We start from the raw sequence: 18,095 nt of genomic DNA, 5'->3' as shown, positions 1-18,095 counted from the left end.
AGTTCAAGGTCATCCTCTGCTACATAGTGAGTTGGAGGTCAGCCTGGGATACATGAGGTCCTGTCTCAAAAAAAAAGGAAAGAGATTCTAGGATTTATTAACCTTTATTACATTAGTATGATAAGAAATGTAAAACTTCCCACATATGGTAGGTGTTAGTGTAGTGTTTTTATATATACAGGGACCCAGGAATAGACCCTTATAGAATATTAAGTATTTGTACTTTTTAGCTCAAGTATGTGGTTAGCACCTGGGAGAATCTGCTTCGGAAAAGCATTTAAATTTAAGAAACAAAGGGAAAAAAACTTGAAAAAGTAATGCATATAAAGTAGCACAGTACATAGGAAAGGACATTTTCCTATTGCAAGAAATAAAAGCCATAAATGAACTAATAATGTTGAAGAGGTGGAATTTAGTAGCAATAAGAATTTCGCATGTATAGTAAATTATATGGTTGAGTGATTACTGTTTGAGTTTGTGGGGCTCTGCAGTTTTATAGAGTTCCATAAAAGGGAAAAATACATCCTCGGTTAAGAAGCATTTAAACTATGAATGTATATGAATATATCTATGTGAAAAAAATACCAACTTTCGTATATGTGTTAAAGACCTCATTTTGTTTCCCAGAGTTTACAGCTGTTGAAATCTTTCTAGTGCTTAATCTGGAAGCAAATGTACTTCTACAGTCCCAGTGAAGCCAACATGTAGGGGTCTTAAATTGTTTTTTTTACTAATAGTTATTTACTATGTAGAATGATGGATGCTTTATAACCTTTTCATTGGCTTCCTGGCTACTTTTTCAAAAGGAAAAGTGTGTTTTTGTGTGTGGTTGGTATGTTTCAGAGGAGAGGGGGAGCCTCGAGAACTTGCTGTTTTCCTTGTCCTTAGAATCAAGGAAGTTAGGAATTAAAGGTGAACAAAATGACTGGGCAGTACCCAGGATGGGGTTATCTGAATGTTGGATATGTGTATGTGGTAAGCTTGTGGCCTGTGTGTGGCTGCTTTTTCTTTTAATAAGGAGAACCCAGCAGACACATTTCTTTCTTGATCTGAGGAGTCATACAACTCACATCAAGATGCAAGCAGGAACTGGGTGACTCCTCACTTCCTTTACCTCATGTACATCGTGGCCGTTTAGCACCTTGAACATTCCTGAAAAGATCTGGGTCCGTGTTCCTTTGTTTTCCCAGGGGGGGAAAAGTAAAAGTAGTTTTGTAGATCTGAGACTCTAATGAATTTTTTATTATAAGCCTAAGGGTAGGGAAAAGGCTATATTAAGTGTAGTTTCTCTTTAAATGTCCCGTGCTGTCCATGTTAGGTTTTGGGACAACCAAGCAATATTCAGAACACCTGCATGATCATGGAGACATGGCTACTTCAGTTACATTAGAGATTACCCTTAAGCCATGTTTATGGTTCTAAATACAAAAGTACGCTACAAGATTTTGTGGTCTCCAAATGTGTAGTAATTAGTATTCAGTCTTACTGTAGTCTCTTGTTTACTCTTTATGTACTGTGATATGCAATACATGAAGAGACCCCTAGCCTTCAGGAGTTTACATTCTCATGGTGCTGTAGGTGCAAGCAAACTGACTCTAGTTTATTCAGAACATTGCTTGGCTAGTAATTATACCGTTTTGGAAGAACCCCTTGGCCAAGAGTTTTAAAATGCAGAGGGCTATGCCAAATTTCAGGGCATTACTGCTTGAGTTTACATTGTTTTAGCTCTGTTCCTCAACTTTTCCCCAGGGAGCTGTTCATTAATGTGAATCAGAAAAGAAACCATTCTGCCTAAGAATCCTTACTACCCCTACAGCTCCCGGTAAGTGGCCAGGAAAACTTACTGCTCCTTAAAGACGGTCACCTCAGTTCCTTTTTTTTCCCCCAGGGTTGTAAACTTCATTCATTACCCTCCAAGGGCCAGGCTTTCTAGCTAAGCCTTTTAGGGCTAAATAGAAGTCTTAAGTTTAGCCTTTTTGTGTATGACTTTTTTTTGTTTTGAAGCACCATTGTAGTAGATAATGGAGTACCTGACTGCATCTGTAAAGAATCTGACATATTCATTTGAAGTTTTGCATGTGTCATTGCTTTTCCCATGGTTCTGAATCAAAGGGTTTGCGTGTTTATTAAAACCAGGCCTGGTTGAATATGTAAGCAATAGTGGCAGGCCCATAACTGATTCCAGAATGCTAACATTCTAATGCATGGCTGAAATTTTTCATTGTTAGGTAGTAAATTTATATATGCATTTATCAATAATGAAGCAATAGATACTTAAGCCAATAGCTTGGTTTTATTTTTATCTTCTAATTAAAGATTGTCTTACTTCCATTGAAAATTGGAAGTACAAGATAAACAAGGGGCAACCACAAGACATTCAAACTGTTAGGAACACAGCAAGTAGTGCTGACTCTGTTTCCTAGCTCTATTTATTCCCAAGCATGTTTGCATAAAAGATAAACTGAGCATGCTGCACAAGCTGCTGTCATCAGGAAGGTGCAGGGTTCAGAAGAGTGGGGAAAGGCTAAGTAGGGTCATCTTCCTTCAGAAACAACAGTAGTCAGTGTAAAACAAATAGCTGTGGTGCTTACCTGATTAAATTTATGTAGATTAAATTTGGGGTTTCCTAAAACTATAGATTGAGCCAGATGCATGGTCTGCGGTTCCCGAACAGGCAGAAACCAGCCTGAGTGCGATAGCCAGACTCCCTCACGGAAAGCTAGTGTCTTGGAAGTGAAGGGCCCATGTCGCTGCTCTTCAGTCCTGAGGCATCTGCCCTGGAAGGTGCTGACTGTCAGCAGGGAGCTGCAGCAGGAGGGTCTTTGTAGAGCTGCAGAAGCCCTGCCATTGTTCCGTTGATTGCGCCTGTGGCTGACTTTACACCTGTGAAGCTGGGGTTTTACTTTAGAAGAGTTGGTCAAAGTTTGTATCATGCCTAAAACTTGATGAACAGGACAAGTTTCTCTTCCAAAAAAGACATTTGTTTGCCTGAATGAACATCAGCTTGTTATAGCAGCAAAAGGAGCAGAAGTATGATCTAGTGGCAGAACGCTTAAGAGAATGGGCTCAATTGCCAGCACTACCAAAAAAACCTCATGGGTTGCATAAGAATTTCGTGACTTTGAAATGATCCAAATAACAAATTGTTTTGACAAATAATAAGTATTTATAATGTCTGAAAGGCCTAAATAGAATTCAGATAAAACCTTCACTGGGTTCAATCCAATTTACATGTTATGTGATGGAAAAACAGTTTCAAATTTATTTTGTGTTTTTTTTTTGTTGTGGTACTTTGTTAAGGATTTCAATTAGAAAGGTATGTTCCATCCTTTGGAACTAGAGTTGTCAGTGTGATGTTTGCTTTCCACTGAAACACAGGAATTGAGGTATAGGATGTATCCAACATAGAAATATTCTTTGCCACATACCAGCCAATAAAGATGTAAGGTCAAAGTTCTTCCTTCTAGCATTCTCTTCCTAAAGTCAAAACATCACACAGGAAGATTAGATGGATATTTGGTAGAGCTCACACTTATAAAACACCTTAAAAGTAGAATATGGTTATGATTACTGGTGATTTTTCAAAACATTTTGACACCTTTGGTAGTGGTGTGCTGTGTCCTTAATTTAAATATGCTTTTGTGCTTGGGATATAGCTCTTGGAGAACACTTGTGCCCTGGGGCGAGTGCCCAGCACCAGCACCTTACCCCAAGGAGCACACTAGTAATCTGTCAGGGTTTTGTCAGTCTTTAAGCAACATTTCTAATCTGGGCATTAACCTTAAACACAGCCATCCCTTTCGTGAGGAAAAATTAACAATATTAAAGTAATCTACTGGAGAGAATGTTGAGTTTTCTGCCCTTCAAGCACAGGTGTCACTGTTAGCTTGCTCTTCCTTGTACCTTCCATTGCGCCATCAGTGTATGAGGTGATGTTTAAAGAGCTTCATTGAACGTGTCAAGCACACTACAAAAGGCAGCTTCTTAATCTATGCATCTTTGGGAGTTTTGAAGAAATTTGACTCCTTGGAAAAGGAACTGTTATGAGAGCCTGAAACTGCACCTGTATGTATATATTTTTAGCAATAAAGCATGAGCTGAGAATGCACTGAAACTTCATTGTGTGTTGCTACTTTGAAATGGGTAATTTCAGGTAATATTATTACAATGGAAAAAGCAGCCTTTCCATGGGCCTGGTTAAAGTAGGTTTTAGGTGTCTGTTTTCTTTTTGGTGGTGGGCTGGGGAGTGGAGTTGAGACAAGGTGACCTTGGCTGGCCTTGAACTCACAGAGCTCTCCCTGCCTCTGCCTTGTGATGCTAAGATTAAATTTGTGTATCACCATGTCAGGGTTTTCTTTGTTTTTTTTTTGTTTTTTCCTGGGTTTAATACTTGTGGTAGTTTTTGCTCTGTACTGCTCAGTGGTAATATAACCATCTGAAGAGAAGGAACATCGCATTTTAACTTAACCAAGCTTGTTTCCCTTTCAAGGACCACCTTACACTTCATCTGGATAAATTCTTAGTTTCTGGTAAGGAAAACTGGGCAGTGGTGGTGCCATTAAATTAATCCCAGGACTTGGGAGGCGGAGGAAGGCAGATCTCTGTGTTTGAGGGCAGCCTGGTCTTCAGAGGTAGTTCCAGTACAGCCAGGGCTACACAGAGAAACCCTGTCTTGGGGGGGAAAGAAGGGAGGAAAAGAACTGGGCCAGGATCCCAGGTGTTGGGCAGAGGGCTATCAGGGACTGTTTGATTTGAACGAAGACTTTCTCAGGGTTGGTCTTCAGTCATGGTGAAGCTGCATGTCCTTTGAGACAGGTCAGTGACAGCAGCATAGCAACCACTTGTCCCACTGGCTCCAGCATTCTCAGTTATGCTCTTGTATCCCAATGGGTGCTCAAATTTGCTGCTTCCATTTACTCCTGGCACAGGCGTTTGTACAGGGAAAATGACGCTAAAGTCGAGAGCTGAGGTCGTTTTCAAGATGCACTGGGTTGGTTACTTAACAAGATTTAACACATTTAAAAGTGGGAGGGGAGCATAAAATAGCAGATAAAGGCATTTGTTGCTTAGCTTGACCTGGGTTTGATCTTCAGGACCCTCATTGGAGGAAAAAAAGTGACTCCTACAAGTTTGTCATCTGACTCCACACTTGCACAAAGAATAAATGTAAACACAGGTTGCAGACTGGACATGGTGATGTGCATGTGTGACCCTAGCACTTGGGAGGTGGAAGCAGGATCAGTTCAGAACCTGAGTGTACAGGTCTGAAGTTAGCCTGGGGCCCAAGCCTCCGTCCAGAAGTAGATCCCTGTAATTAATTACTGGAAAGGACGAGGTGTTCCCCTACCCCCTGGTAAAGAAAGAGGTTAGAAACTTCAAGATGGGCTGTTGTCAAAGAGAAACAAACAATTGGCTTTATTACCCAACTGCTAAAGGACTTGAGGATTTTCAGCACAGTGATGAGCAAAATTTACTAGTAAATTCCAGAGGTTCCATGTAAGATACCGGCATCCATACCTGTGACATGTCCATTCTTCAAGCCTTGATATGGCTCAGGCCTGTTACTCAGTTTTGTGTGGCATGGACCTCCATCAAACCTTGTTAGGATATCAGCATGTTTCTGGTATGTATGTGGGGTTGGGTCTTAAAGTTCTTTACAGGGTCAAGTGGAATTATAAAATGCATCTATCTCAGCACTCCTATATAAACAAAGCATGCTCCAAAAGAAATGTATCTTTTGGACCCTGCCATTAAGGTTGAAATCTGACATTTCCCGATAGCCTCTGAGCTCAGTATAATATGGCTGACTCCCTCTCTGCTTAATCTGGGGAACCCCAAGATCTTCTGAGAAGAATCACATAGCCTTCCGGGAGATTATAAACCCAACTCTTCCCTGAGAAGCACGCAGCTGGGGATTCCTGGAAACACCCACCAACCCTATGCTAATGAGATAGATATCTTGGTGTCTTGGTTTTCAACCAATGACCTTTAGCCATAGCTGAAGTTCTTCCCCTACCTATAGGATAATTAAGGACTACTTTCCCCTCTTATGATAGGCTGTATTGCTGTATTGAGTCAAGTATCCCTGGCATCACTAGCCCCAGAAAATCTAACACATTCACCTTCAGAACCTCTCCCACTGCCCAAGTCCTGATTTCACGTGAAATAAATGTGCTGCTTGCTACCATCAGCTTTTCCTGACTGAGAGTAGACATTTATTCTGGGGAAAGGCCTCCCCTCTGTGAAAACTGCTGGGGCTTGGCTGCTGGCTAGGCGACATCTACCTTGGTCACCACTGAGCCTGCCCGACAGGTTGGGGCTGCCCAGCAGAGAAGCCCCCACCAGGCCTTGTTTCTGCCTTTGCCCACACCCCTGCCCATAATACAGCTGCTTAACAAAGGGCTGCAGCACTGTGGTATCAAAGGCTTTTGCAACTCCCACCTTCTGATACTTGCAATCTTTTCTTTTTCCCTTAATTCAAGACAGGGTTTCTCTGTGTATCTTTGGTTGTCCTGGACTTTTTAGACCACGCTGGCCTTGAACTCACAAGGATGGCCTGCCTCCGCCTCTCAGAGTGCTAAGATTACAGGCGTGTTCCACCACACCTGCTACCTTCCATCTATTTAAAAGAGCTAACTTAACACCCAGTGAAAAACTCATTTCCACTTCCTCTGCTGAGACCAGGAGCCTTGCCCATCCAGCACCTGGGCCTCACCGAGAGTGCTCTAGCCATTCTTGAGAGAAACAGAACCTTTGAGCTCAAGGTTCCTCTCTTCCAGTCGAAAAGCCAACAGCCGCGTCCCTGAACCACCCAGGCTACCAAAGGCTCAAAAAGACATGTATCTTTTTAAAAGTGTTTATTAACATACACAAAGGATTTTGTGACATAGACACACACATATATACACATTCATATACTGTATTTAGATCATACATCTCCCACATCCCAGTTACCTTTTGCCCATAGCTCCTCTTCTGCGTTCATGTTTTTTGTGAGCTTCATTAGTTACGGGAGCGTGGGCACTTTACCAGTGTCTACACCACCAAAGAAAATGTCTTTCTTGCCCCCATAAATTATATATATATCCTCAGGGAATAAAAGGCCCTCGAGCCCTAGTCCTTCTCTGACAGTTGGGAACATGTATACAGGTGTTACAGAGTCAACCATGAGACCTAAGGCTCCTTTAGAGAGTAGGAGACAGATGTCACTCTAGTCAGGCTTGCCTTGTGTCTCAGCCTCAGATGTGTTAGTATTACAGATAAAGGCCACCGCATCCATGGCAACGGCTAGATTTCACTGAGCACTTATTTACTACATTACACCTTTTACTTGAATGCTTAATGGTTTATTTTCTTTCAAGTTAGATATGAAAATGGCATGAAACATTTAGTTTAACAAAAACCCGCAGAAGGAACACCAATAACAAGGACTACAATAGTCTGCACTAGTGAGAGCTCTGCCATGCCTGGCCACATCACAAACGTGGGGTTCCTCCTGTCATAGTCACACTATTACAGAAACATGACGGGGTTATCCATCACAAACAATGCGACTGTGAGCCTGCTGTGTTCACGTTGTCGAAAGCCTGCTGCATGTTTTTGATACAGGTGCCTAGAGGTTAAGTTGCTGATCTGCAGTAGTCATTGTATGTCCTTAGTTTCTATAAGCAATGCTAGATGGCCTCTAGTTGTATACCATGGTGTTACTTGTACTAGTTTACAGAGGTTCTTCCTTGTCTTTACATGGTATGTTTTAAAATTTACCAATTTGGTGTTTATTTTTTGGTTGTTAGTAGTGAAGTTGGGTAACACTTCTCAAAGCTTAGCCTTTTCCTGTAGTGTGGGAGCTTTTGTGTGCATGCAATGCAAGTATTCTACCTGAGTCATATTCCTCAGCCCAGTGTCTTCTCTAAAATGCTTGCACAAATATTCTGCCATTTTGTAAGTGGGTTACTTGTCCTGATGTATAGCAGTTGGTCTATAGTTTCTGTATTTTGCATTTTTGTTGTTTATATGTGACATTTTCTGCTTTGGCTCAGGTTTTCACTCTATGTTGCTTTAGTTGCAATTCTATATTTTAAAGTTCTGTTGTCTTCAAAGGAGCAATGCTTAAGAAACTTTCTTCTACTGTGAGATAATGAAGCTTTTCTTCAGGGTTCTATCTTCACATTCAACATGCAGATCTTTACACTGCCTGGATTGATTTTCATAGGACAGCATTCAATTTATTTTTTCTTTCATGGGGTTAACCAGTTGTTCCAGTATTAATTCAAATAATCCTCAACAAAGGCTTGGCTACTGTTTTTACTCCTATTTTACACAGAAACAAAATAGTTTAGTTAGTTCTTCAACTTCATGACTAATAACAATTAGAACACAGTCTGAATATCAATGGTTTCTTTCTAAAATCTGCTCACTTAGCAGCATGTTATACTGTGCCTCTCAAAAATGGAAGTGGGTACCAGTGAGATGGCTCAGAAGTAGAGGCATTTGACATTAAGCCCCCGATGCCACATGTGGGCCATGGCAAATACATGCCCCCACACAAGTGTAATTTAAAAAGCCAGGGAAAAACCTAAGTTAAGAATAAAAAAGAAAGAAGCAGCAAGTCAGCTGAGCAGGTAAAGGAGCTGAGCCACCAGCCTGACCACCTTAGTTCAATCCTCTGGGCAGAAATGACTCCTAGTTGTCATCTGACCTCCAGATGCACAAAATGTTTTTTTTTTTTCCAAAAAGGAAGGGAAATATTTGCAACAAAACTGAATTTTTCTACAGGGGGCATCTATTTTGTAAGGAAAATATATTTCCTGGATATATACATAAATATGTATATGTAAATACACAGATGTGATGCCCAGCTTAATCTGAGTCAGGCTTAAGCACTTAATTTTCTATAGAAAGTCTCATTCAACATGGCAAACCCAGAAGTTTCTTAAAATAGTTTAATTAAAGATGTAGCTGAGTGGCAGGGCCTTTACCAACTGTGTGTGAGACCCCAGCAACATACACACAATGACAGTAACAGTTTTTAAACAGTGATAAAGGAAGTATGTTAATGTTAAGGTAAATGCACTTATATGTATTTTAAAAATCCACACTTGGACATGGTAGCCCACTAGGCACTCAGGAGGTTGAGGCAGGAGAATTGCCGTGTTAGCAGCAAGTCTGGGTTACAGAGAAAGATCCTGCCTCAAAAATGATTCAAAGTATTATTAATATATTAGGTTCCATTCTGTGAGGCTGAAGAGATGGCTCGGCAGGTAATAGCAGTTACTGCTATTGCAGAAAACTGGGGTTCAATTTCTAACACCCTTAACTGCCTATAACTCTAGTTCCAGATCTTACAGCCTCTGCAGGCACAAAGGCATGTGGTGCACATGTTTAATCTCAGAATCTAGGAGACAAAGGCAGGCGGATTTCTCTTCAAAACCAGCCTGATCCACATAACATATTTCAAAGTGGGACTACACAGTGAAACCTATTTAAAAACAATAGCAAAAAGACAGTGTTTATTATGCAATTTGCTCATTTATCAATTGATACTTATTACATATATATAACATATTACATACCCATGTATATATGTCCATAATATATACATGTGTACTATATGTGTGCATGTGTGTACACACACATACATGTAATATATGTAGTTAGGGGGTTGTAGTTTTGGTTTTTTAAGACAGGGTTTCTCTGTGTAACCCTGGCTGTCCTGGACTCTCTTTGTTGACCAGGCTGGCCTCAAACTCCCAGAGATCCTCCTCTGGGAGGCCTCTGCCTCCCCGAGTGCTGGGATTCCAGGTGTGTGTAGCTACTAGTTTTGTTCTTTGAGGCAGGGTTTTTCTGTGTAGCCTTGGCTGTCCTAGAACTCACTCTGTGGGCCAGGCTGGCCTTGCACTCAAAAGATCCACCCACCTCTCTGCCGTCAGAGTGCTGGGACTGAAGGTATTCACCACCACCACTACCCAGTATACCTATCTATTTTACATGAGCCAAGCATGGTGATGTACATCTTGAATTTTAGCACTGGGCTGCAGAGGTAGGCGGATCTATGTAAGTTCAAAGGTACCCTGGTCTACATAGAAATTTCCAGGACAGCAGAGCTACACAGAGAGAACCTGGCTCAAACAAGTCTTCATCAGTTTTCATGTAACTGGCATGTGTAAGTGCCTTCACTAACAACCCCATCTCTTTATCCTGGCCAACTGTGCATCTTTAAGTCAGTGGATAAAAGGAACACCCCATGCTAACTGGTAATTAGTAGTGAAGGATATTTTCAGAGATAGATATTGTGGAATAAATAAAGTTTTTTAAAATAATAGTCACAGTTTATTAAGAAAGAGAAAAATACTCCCCTAAGTAAGACTAGACTCGTAAGCTGGGGAGGCACAGGGTCAAAGGCATAGTCTCAGACAATTTTCTGAGGAGTTGGGATTCTGGGACAGATCCTCATGAAGATTAGGCTGGCTTCAAATTGGAAATGTAGCCAAGAATAACCTTGAGCTTCAGTTCTTCCTCTGTATTTCAAGTGCTTGGACTACAGGTGCATGTTATCACACCTGGCAGTCCTTTCTGTTCTTAGTGGTATTGAAAGAATAAAAGACCAAGCGGTGTGATGGTACATGCCTTTAACCCCGTACTCTGCAGGGGCAGGCAGGTCCCTTTGAGTTCTAGGACAGCCAGAAATACAGTGACACCCTGTCTTAAAAAAGACCAGTGGGGATTTCTTATCCAGAGAGACGGATCAGCTGTGTGCTTCCAGCTTTTGTACAGTTTAGATTTCCCAGTGCTCAACAACTACCTATAACTCCAGCTCCAGTAAATCCCATGATGCCTTCTGGCTTCCTTGAGCACACACACCTACACACATAAACACACACACCGAATCCTAAAAAAAGAAAGAAGAAATGACCAAACAACCCATGTTGTCGAAGAAGGGAGAAAGTTCTGTACCTTGTGTCTTCAGTTTTTGTGGTTAGACTGATCAGGGGTCATTTCCTTCAGAGTCTTCATCAATGAATTTAACCGAGTATGCATTAGCATTATCTTCTCTTTCAGCTGTGAAGAGACATAGATTGAGGGCATCTTATACTCAACCCTCACTCAGTTTGCTGCTTATAAAGTTACCAGATTTAAAAAGAAATTTAAGCTTGGTGGAGTGTCGGACACCTGTAATCCCAGCACTAGGGGAAGCAGAGTAGGCAGATCTAAGTTCGAGGCCAACCTGGTCTACAAATCGAGTCCAGGACAGCTAAGACTACACAAAGAAATCCTGTCTTGGGGGTAGAGGGACAGCAGCTAGCTAGCTAAATAAATAAATAAATAAATAAGTAATGTGGTAACAAGCATGTATACTTAAAAATTGCCTGTATTAACAGAAAGGACATAGCTGAGTTCTAGGACAGCCTGATGTACATAGTTAATACGAGGCCAGTCATAGTTACAAAGTAAAATACTATCTCCAAAAGAAAAACAAAATTAAAAGGTAGTATATATTAAGTATCTACACAACCAAGTTTACCTCTGCAATCTTTTCTGGTAGAGGTACATAATGAATATCCATTTCAGATGCATTTACTATGGTCTTTGTTTTTAAAAGATAGCTAGAGAGAAAACAGAGAAAATATTAGTACCATTATCAATGACCCAGATAAGCCCTCTAAAATATCTATTAAGCAAAGCCTGCCGTAATGGCTTCAAGGAGCATGGTATATTTTTATTGGAAAACAAATTAACATCACAAAGTGCCTCATCCTTTCCCATTCTTAGTGACAAAATTGTCTCAGGAAAAACAAACCCAGAATTACATGAATAACCACTATGGGTAAAAAACTCACTCTAGGCTGGGTATAATGGTGCACACCTTAATTCCATCACTTTGAAGGCAGAGCCAGGTGGATATCTGTAAACTGAAGGTTAGCCAGGACTACATAGTTCCAGGACAGCCAGGGATGCATAGAGATCTCGTCTCAAAACAACAAAAGATGCTTTTTAATGCTTAAAAGTTTTTCACTTATTATACTTCTGTGTTTGTAGAAAGCCTATGGTTTGCTTTCTTTTGAAATATAATCCTAAATAGCAGTTACTTAGGAAGAAAATAGAAGCGAGGCATGATAGTCTATGCCTATGTATTTGTCAGGGTTCTCTAGAAAAACAGGCACAAGGATCACAGGATGGACATGAGTCTGTCTACACATAGTAATTGTATGCCAGCCAGGCAAAAGAGCCAGACCTCCCCACTCAAACAAAGAAGACAGAAAATCGGGGAAGCTAATGTACACTGACTGGTCTCATAGTTAAAGATGACCTTATAAACTGTGTTGTTTGGCACCCATAAGTCACTACAAACACATACCAAAACTGGGAGGTATCTGTATTATTTTTGTTTTTTTCTTTTCGAGACAGGGTTTCTCTATGTAGCTTGGCTGTCCTAGACTCCCTTTGGCGTTGAACAAACAGAGATTCACCTGCCTCTGCCTCCCTGAGTGCTGGGATTACAGGTGTGCCACCCTGCCTGACTTATTTACTTGCTTTTTAAGACAGGGTTTCTCTGGGTAGTCCTGCCTGTCTAGAACTCACTCTGTGGACCAGGCTGGCCTGAAACTAACAGAGATCTGCCTGCCTCTGCCTTCTGAGTGCTGGATTAAAGGCGTGTGCTACTATGCCATGGTAAGTAATCTTAACCTCTGGGCCATTTCTTAGCACTTCCAGTTTCATGTAATAAAAAACCTTAAATTAAAATACCTTAAGTTAAGGGCTGGAGAGATGGCTCAGCAGTTAAGAGCACTGGCTGTTCTTGCAAAGGTCCTGAGTTCATTTCTCAGCAGCCACATGGTGGCTGACAACCATCTATAACGAGATCTGGTGCCCTCTGCTGGCCTGCAGGCACACATGCAGGCAGCATATTGTATAAGCAATAAACAAATAAATCCTGTTATAGGATAATTCATTATTGTACATATAGAAAAACTAATTGTTAGCAAAATATGAGAGCCTAAACAGATACTGCACTTGCCAGATGTAGTTAGGTGTGTCCTGAAGAGGTGCAGTTTGGGTGTGCCTCTATAAATAAGAATGTTGAATAGAAAGTTCCTCCCTCTTTGAAGGCAAGTTGCTTGGGAGAGGTCTTGTGGTCTTTGCTGTATGACCCGAGTGACCAGCTCTATGACCAGCTGACCTTGAGCTACCCCACTGTAAAGTGATACGGTTTGGCCCCTACTGAATTGGCTTGGAGCCCCCATCCATGATGGTGACATGGCTCAGCCTGCCAACAGTGTGGGGGAGGGGCTGGAGACTTCTGTAAGCACTTGGACTTTTGAGAGCAACCTTTTTTAGGCTTGGAGCGCCTCTTTTTAGAGGAGCTTTAGGTAAGAGAGATCCCCTCTCTCTGGGCTTGCAGGAACAACAGAGAAGCTGCTGGCAGGTTGCAGGTAAAACAATCTAGGAAAGAGAGCAAAGCTCAAAAGAAAGGTATGTTTTAGCTAGGTAAAAGGACACAAAGATTTCTACACAGCTAGCAGTTTAGATGTAGAGTCAGACTTGTAAATAGATATTTTGTATATAGTACAGGAAATAAAGTTACCTCACTGAACTAGCAAGTTTCTACCTCAGTTCAGGCCTTAAATGCCTTTATTGGTATAAATATTAGATACATTAAACAGTAACAATATCCAATGAAATTTATGGGAAAAAATAGTCATTACTATACTCTTCATTTCACTATTCTTTTTCATTGGATAATTTCTCTGTATGTGGAGTAAAGTGCAATAGTTACCCCAACTGTAGCACTAGTATCACCTAAAAACAACTCTAGGTCCTTGTGGTTAATATCGTTACCCTCAAAGATCTGAAATCAGCTAGGAGACAAGTATCTAGGCATGCCCATGAAGAACTGATTTCATGGATTAGATTAGATTAGATTAGATTAGATTCATTGAGGTGCAAAGGCCTGATCTACATGTGAGCAGCAACATTCCATGGTGCCAAAAATAAAAATAGACCAAAAATAAAAATGAGGAAGCAAAGGCTAGAGAGATGGCTGTTCTTCTAGAGGACCCTGGTTCAATCCCAGTACCCTCATAGTAGCTTACAAATGTCTGTAACTCCAGTTTCAGGGAGTCTGACACCCTCACACAGAAATACATGCACACATAACACAAATGTATGTAAAAAATAAAAACACTAAAAAAGAAAGCTGAACATTCATTAGCATTTGTGTTGTAGAATATTTGATCCCACTGTGAAGCCCGAGATCGTGAACTATAAAAACCTGTCCTTTGTTTGGAGTGGTTCAGGCCTAACACACCTTTAATTCAAGAAGTTTCTTATTGTGAACAGGTGGTTGTGGTGTGGTTCAGCTCTAACACACACCTTTAATACTTTTTTGGGGGGTGGGGTGAGGGAGGTTTCGAGACAGGGTTTATCTGTGTAGCCTTGGCTGTCCTACACTCACTTTGTAGATCGGGCTGGCCTTGAATCTACAGAGATCTGCCTGCCTCAGCTGGCCTGAGTGCTGGGATTAAAGGCATGCATCTCCACAGCTGGGATTTTGTTTCTAAAAATAACACACTTGTCTCTCTGCTTCCTGACTGCTGATATAGTTGCCCTGGTCATGGTGTCTCTTCGTAGAGATAAAAATCCTATCTAAGACAACCCTCAAACTGTGAGCCACAAGAAGCCCTCCTTTCCTGGAGGTTGTTTTTGTCTGGTATTACGTCTTTTCATGAGACAAGCCAACACAGGCCTCATCTCAGATTCCAGGGGTAGAAAAATCTGGCTTAGTTGGGTTAGGTGTAATATATGTGTATATATGTATATCTTGGAGGCTGCATCCCATGTAGGCCAAGTCCTATACATGAGAAGAGTATCAGACACAGCTGCAAACCAAGTTACCTATAAAAACGCTATTTTGCAAAAGCATAACTTCTAGAATTTTTCTGAATGAAGGAATACTAAATTATTCCATTTTAAGACAGTACAATAAAACACCTAAAATAATCATAGTATTTATTATAGGGTCATATTTTATGCTTGCAGGCATGTGTATAATAAACAGTGCTTAGCCTTTTGCATCTTCTTTGGTTATAGACACCTGAACTTTTTTAAGAAAAATTTAAAAACCTTATTTGATAAGTAATACCTTTATCTACTCACCACACCATTTTATCACAGGAGAGACAGAAGTAGCCTCTCAAGGCAGCCAGAGCAGCGTGGGTGGAATATAGGTGGAAACCAACAGATGTCCCACAGGAATTACAGAATAAGAGGTTGTATGTGCTGATGGGGGAAAAAAAGAAGCAGAATGTAAAATAAGGAAATGCCAGAGAAGAAATAAAAACAACTGCCGTCATCAGGTATGATGATAGTATCTGTTACCCTAAGACTCAGAAGCTGAGGCAGGAGGAGCTCAAGTTCAGGACCAAGAGTTCAAGTTCACAGGCCTGGGCCATGTAAGACTCTTATCTCAAAAAAACAAAAGCAGAGATAAGAATTTATGATGAAAAAAGAAACAAAAACAAAGGGGGGTGTGGTGACTTTAATCCTAGCATTCAGGAGGCAGAGTACAGGACAGCCAGGGCTAAACAAGAAAACCCTGCTAGGGATACAGAACCAAACCAGACCCTAATGCCTCACTGTCTCTGATTACTTGTGTAATTCACAGCTCCCGACTTCCTAAAGAAATTTACTACTATCCTTAAGATGTTTTTTCTTCCTGCTCCATGCTAAAAAGTTAGGATCCTGTAACTTGCTGGGCCACTGGATCATGAACACTGGAGGACTTAAGGCAGTTACTTCTAATAGATAAATAAATACAATTGGTTCTCCATTATAGAACAAGGGAAAATAGATTTTAATTTCTATTCAGTATAATCTGTCAATCTGGAAGACTATCAAGCTGTGGAGCAGAGTATTTTTCCTCCACTCTTCTATTTTCTTGAGTGCTTCAATTAAACTTTTTGAAATGATTTACAAGTGTTGTACCACATACGACATAAGCTAATAATCAACTACTGAATTGAAAGACACTGAAACAGCTATCTCAAGACCTCAAGTTTTTTAGTAAAAACGACCATTTACCTTCACAAGGAAACAAGCAGATGAACAACACAGTGAAGAAATCATGGCTGCACTGACAGCAGGTAAAGGTGCCTGCTTACTAAGCTTCAGACCTCAGGACATGAACAGGAGAGAATGGACTGCTGAAAGCTGACCTCTCACCCTCACATGTGAACCTCGGTATGTGAATATACACAGAAACACACCCTAACTAAATGTAATAAAATTATTTTTAGGCCAGGCAGTGGTGGCGCATGCCTTTAATCCCAGACCTCAGGAGGCAGGGGCGGGCAGATGTTTTTGAGTTAAGTTCCAGGCCAGCCTGGTCTGCAAAGCGATTCCAGGACAGCCAGTGCTGTTAAGAGAAACCCAACCTTAAGAAACCAATATATAAGCACATACATATTTATATAGACATATAAATACATAATGTGCATTTTACAAATTATAGTGTAACAAATCTATGTATTTTTTCTTGAGGTACTGTACATCAATTCTAGCACCTCATACAAGCTAGGCAAGCACTGTACTTTTGAGCTGTAAAAGTACATAATTTTTGTTTGGTTGGTTTTTCAGGCAGGGTTTCTTTGTGCAGACTTAGCTGTCCTGGAACTTGCTCTATATACCAACCAGACTGTCCTCGAATTTACAGAGATCCTCTTGCCCCTGCCCCCCCAAGTGCTGAGTTTACAGGTGTATGCCATTACCACAGGCTTATAATTAAAATTTTAAATGAATTTGTGAAATTAAGATAGTAACTTTTTCTTTTTTTTTTTTTAAAAAGTACTTATTTATTTTATGTATATGAGTGCTCTATTTATTTTATGTATATTTATGCTAGAAGAGAACCCCAGATCTCATTATAGATGGTTGTGAGCCATCATGTGGTTGCTGGGACTTAAACTCAGGACCTCTTAACCACTGAGCCATCTCTCCAGCCCCCTTTAAGTAACTTTTATTTGCTGGCTTCAGTTGTCTCAGAGGCTTAGTGGCTTTGTCTTCTAACCCAGGCCTAGTCCCGAAAGTTGAGCCTCCATACAATCTACCTACTAGGCCTAAAGTATTTCAGCCTCTGAGAATTACTGCTTAATTAGCTCTTGTTCTTTCTGAGCTCTGGGCTGGCTGATTGAGCTAGGTTGTTCTGGCTCAGTCTTCCTCTCCCAGCTGACTTAATCAATCTGTCACAACAGAAATAAAGATTTTTTGGTCTACAACAGTTAGTACTCCTTGGTGTCATTAAATCAGGAACTACATACGGATCTACCTCTGGAATTCTCTTACCTGCATTTGAGAAAACCTTCAATGCCAACCAGAAAGGGCTCTAACAGAACGACATTGTTTGTGACTCCTGGAAGACAAACCGGTTTTGAAAAGGAAAACCTCCCACCAGATTCATCCTGGCAATAGAAGTCCTAAAGGGGGGGACAGGGGGGAGGGACCTCAGCCTAAGCCACTAGCTCAGCTCGCGAGAGGAAAACCAAGCCTCCCTCCCCCTGCTCATTGAGATCCGACACTTCCCTGGCCCCCGTCTGTCTGTCTCAGATGACAGCCCTCCCCTCACTCACTGGAGAAGGCCACAGCCCCTAGGGACCTCGACAGGTCCCAGGCGAGGTGCACGGTGTCGGCGAGCACCGCGTGGCAACCCGCGCAATGGAACACCGCACATCTCTCCGGCTCCAACCACGCCGGCAGCCGCAGGTCGACAGGTGATGCCGCCACCCCGGAGCGGGGGGACCCGAGAGGAGAGGAGCCTTTCACCACCTGAGTGTCCCACTCCATGGAGGAAGTGGGAGAGCAAGGTGTGTCACAGGACTCGCTGCAGGACGGTGTCTCCAGGACCGCGACGGGGCGCCGCGACCCGGCAGCCATCTTTTTGGAGCCCGCGCCTCTTTTCCTCGCTCGCGCCAGGGCCGGCCCAGCCGAAGTTTCCTGCGTCCTCATTGGACGACATGCCCTGGGCACGCCCGCAGTCGGCCGAGCGCCTGCGCATTAGTGGGGCCTGAGGAGGAGCGCGCCGCAGCGGCTCCAGGGGCCCGCGT

The 18,095-nt window shown here is 41.7% G+C and overlaps 1 protein-coding gene across 2 annotated transcripts; it reads right to left on the bottom strand.

Moving 5' to 3' along the window:
- Positions 1-6,945: 6,945 nt before the first annotated feature.
- Positions 6,946-17,925, bottom strand: Oip5 (Opa interacting protein 5). Of its 2 annotated transcripts, none has more exons than XM_055594704.1 (6): positions 17,622-17,925; positions 17,338-17,404; positions 15,154-15,276; positions 11,522-11,603; positions 10,954-11,058; positions 6,946-8,310 (listed from the first exon to the last, which is right to left on the bottom strand). In XM_055594704.1, exons 1-5 carry the CDS (start codon positions 17,923-17,925, stop codon positions 10,963-10,965), a joined length of 672 nt encoding a protein of 223 aa, XP_055450679.1. In that variant the 3' UTR covers positions 6,946-8,310; positions 10,954-10,962. The 2 variants fall into 2 exon arrangements, with proteins under 2 accessions (XP_055450679.1, XP_055450767.1); XM_055594792.1 differs by having other exon boundaries at positions 6,946-8,194.
- Between the last annotated feature and the right edge of the window lie 170 nt (positions 17,926-18,095).

Source organism: Psammomys obesus, unplaced genomic scaffold, assembly GCF_907164565.1.
Source record: "Psammomys obesus unplaced genomic scaffold, mPsaObe1.curated_primary_1811, whole genome shotgun sequence".
In the NCBI taxonomy this organism is placed as follows: Eukaryota; Metazoa; Chordata; class Mammalia; order Rodentia; family Muridae; genus Psammomys; species Psammomys obesus.
The sequence above is the reverse complement of the archived record's forward strand: the minus strand, read 5'-3'. Positions and strand labels throughout refer to the sequence as shown.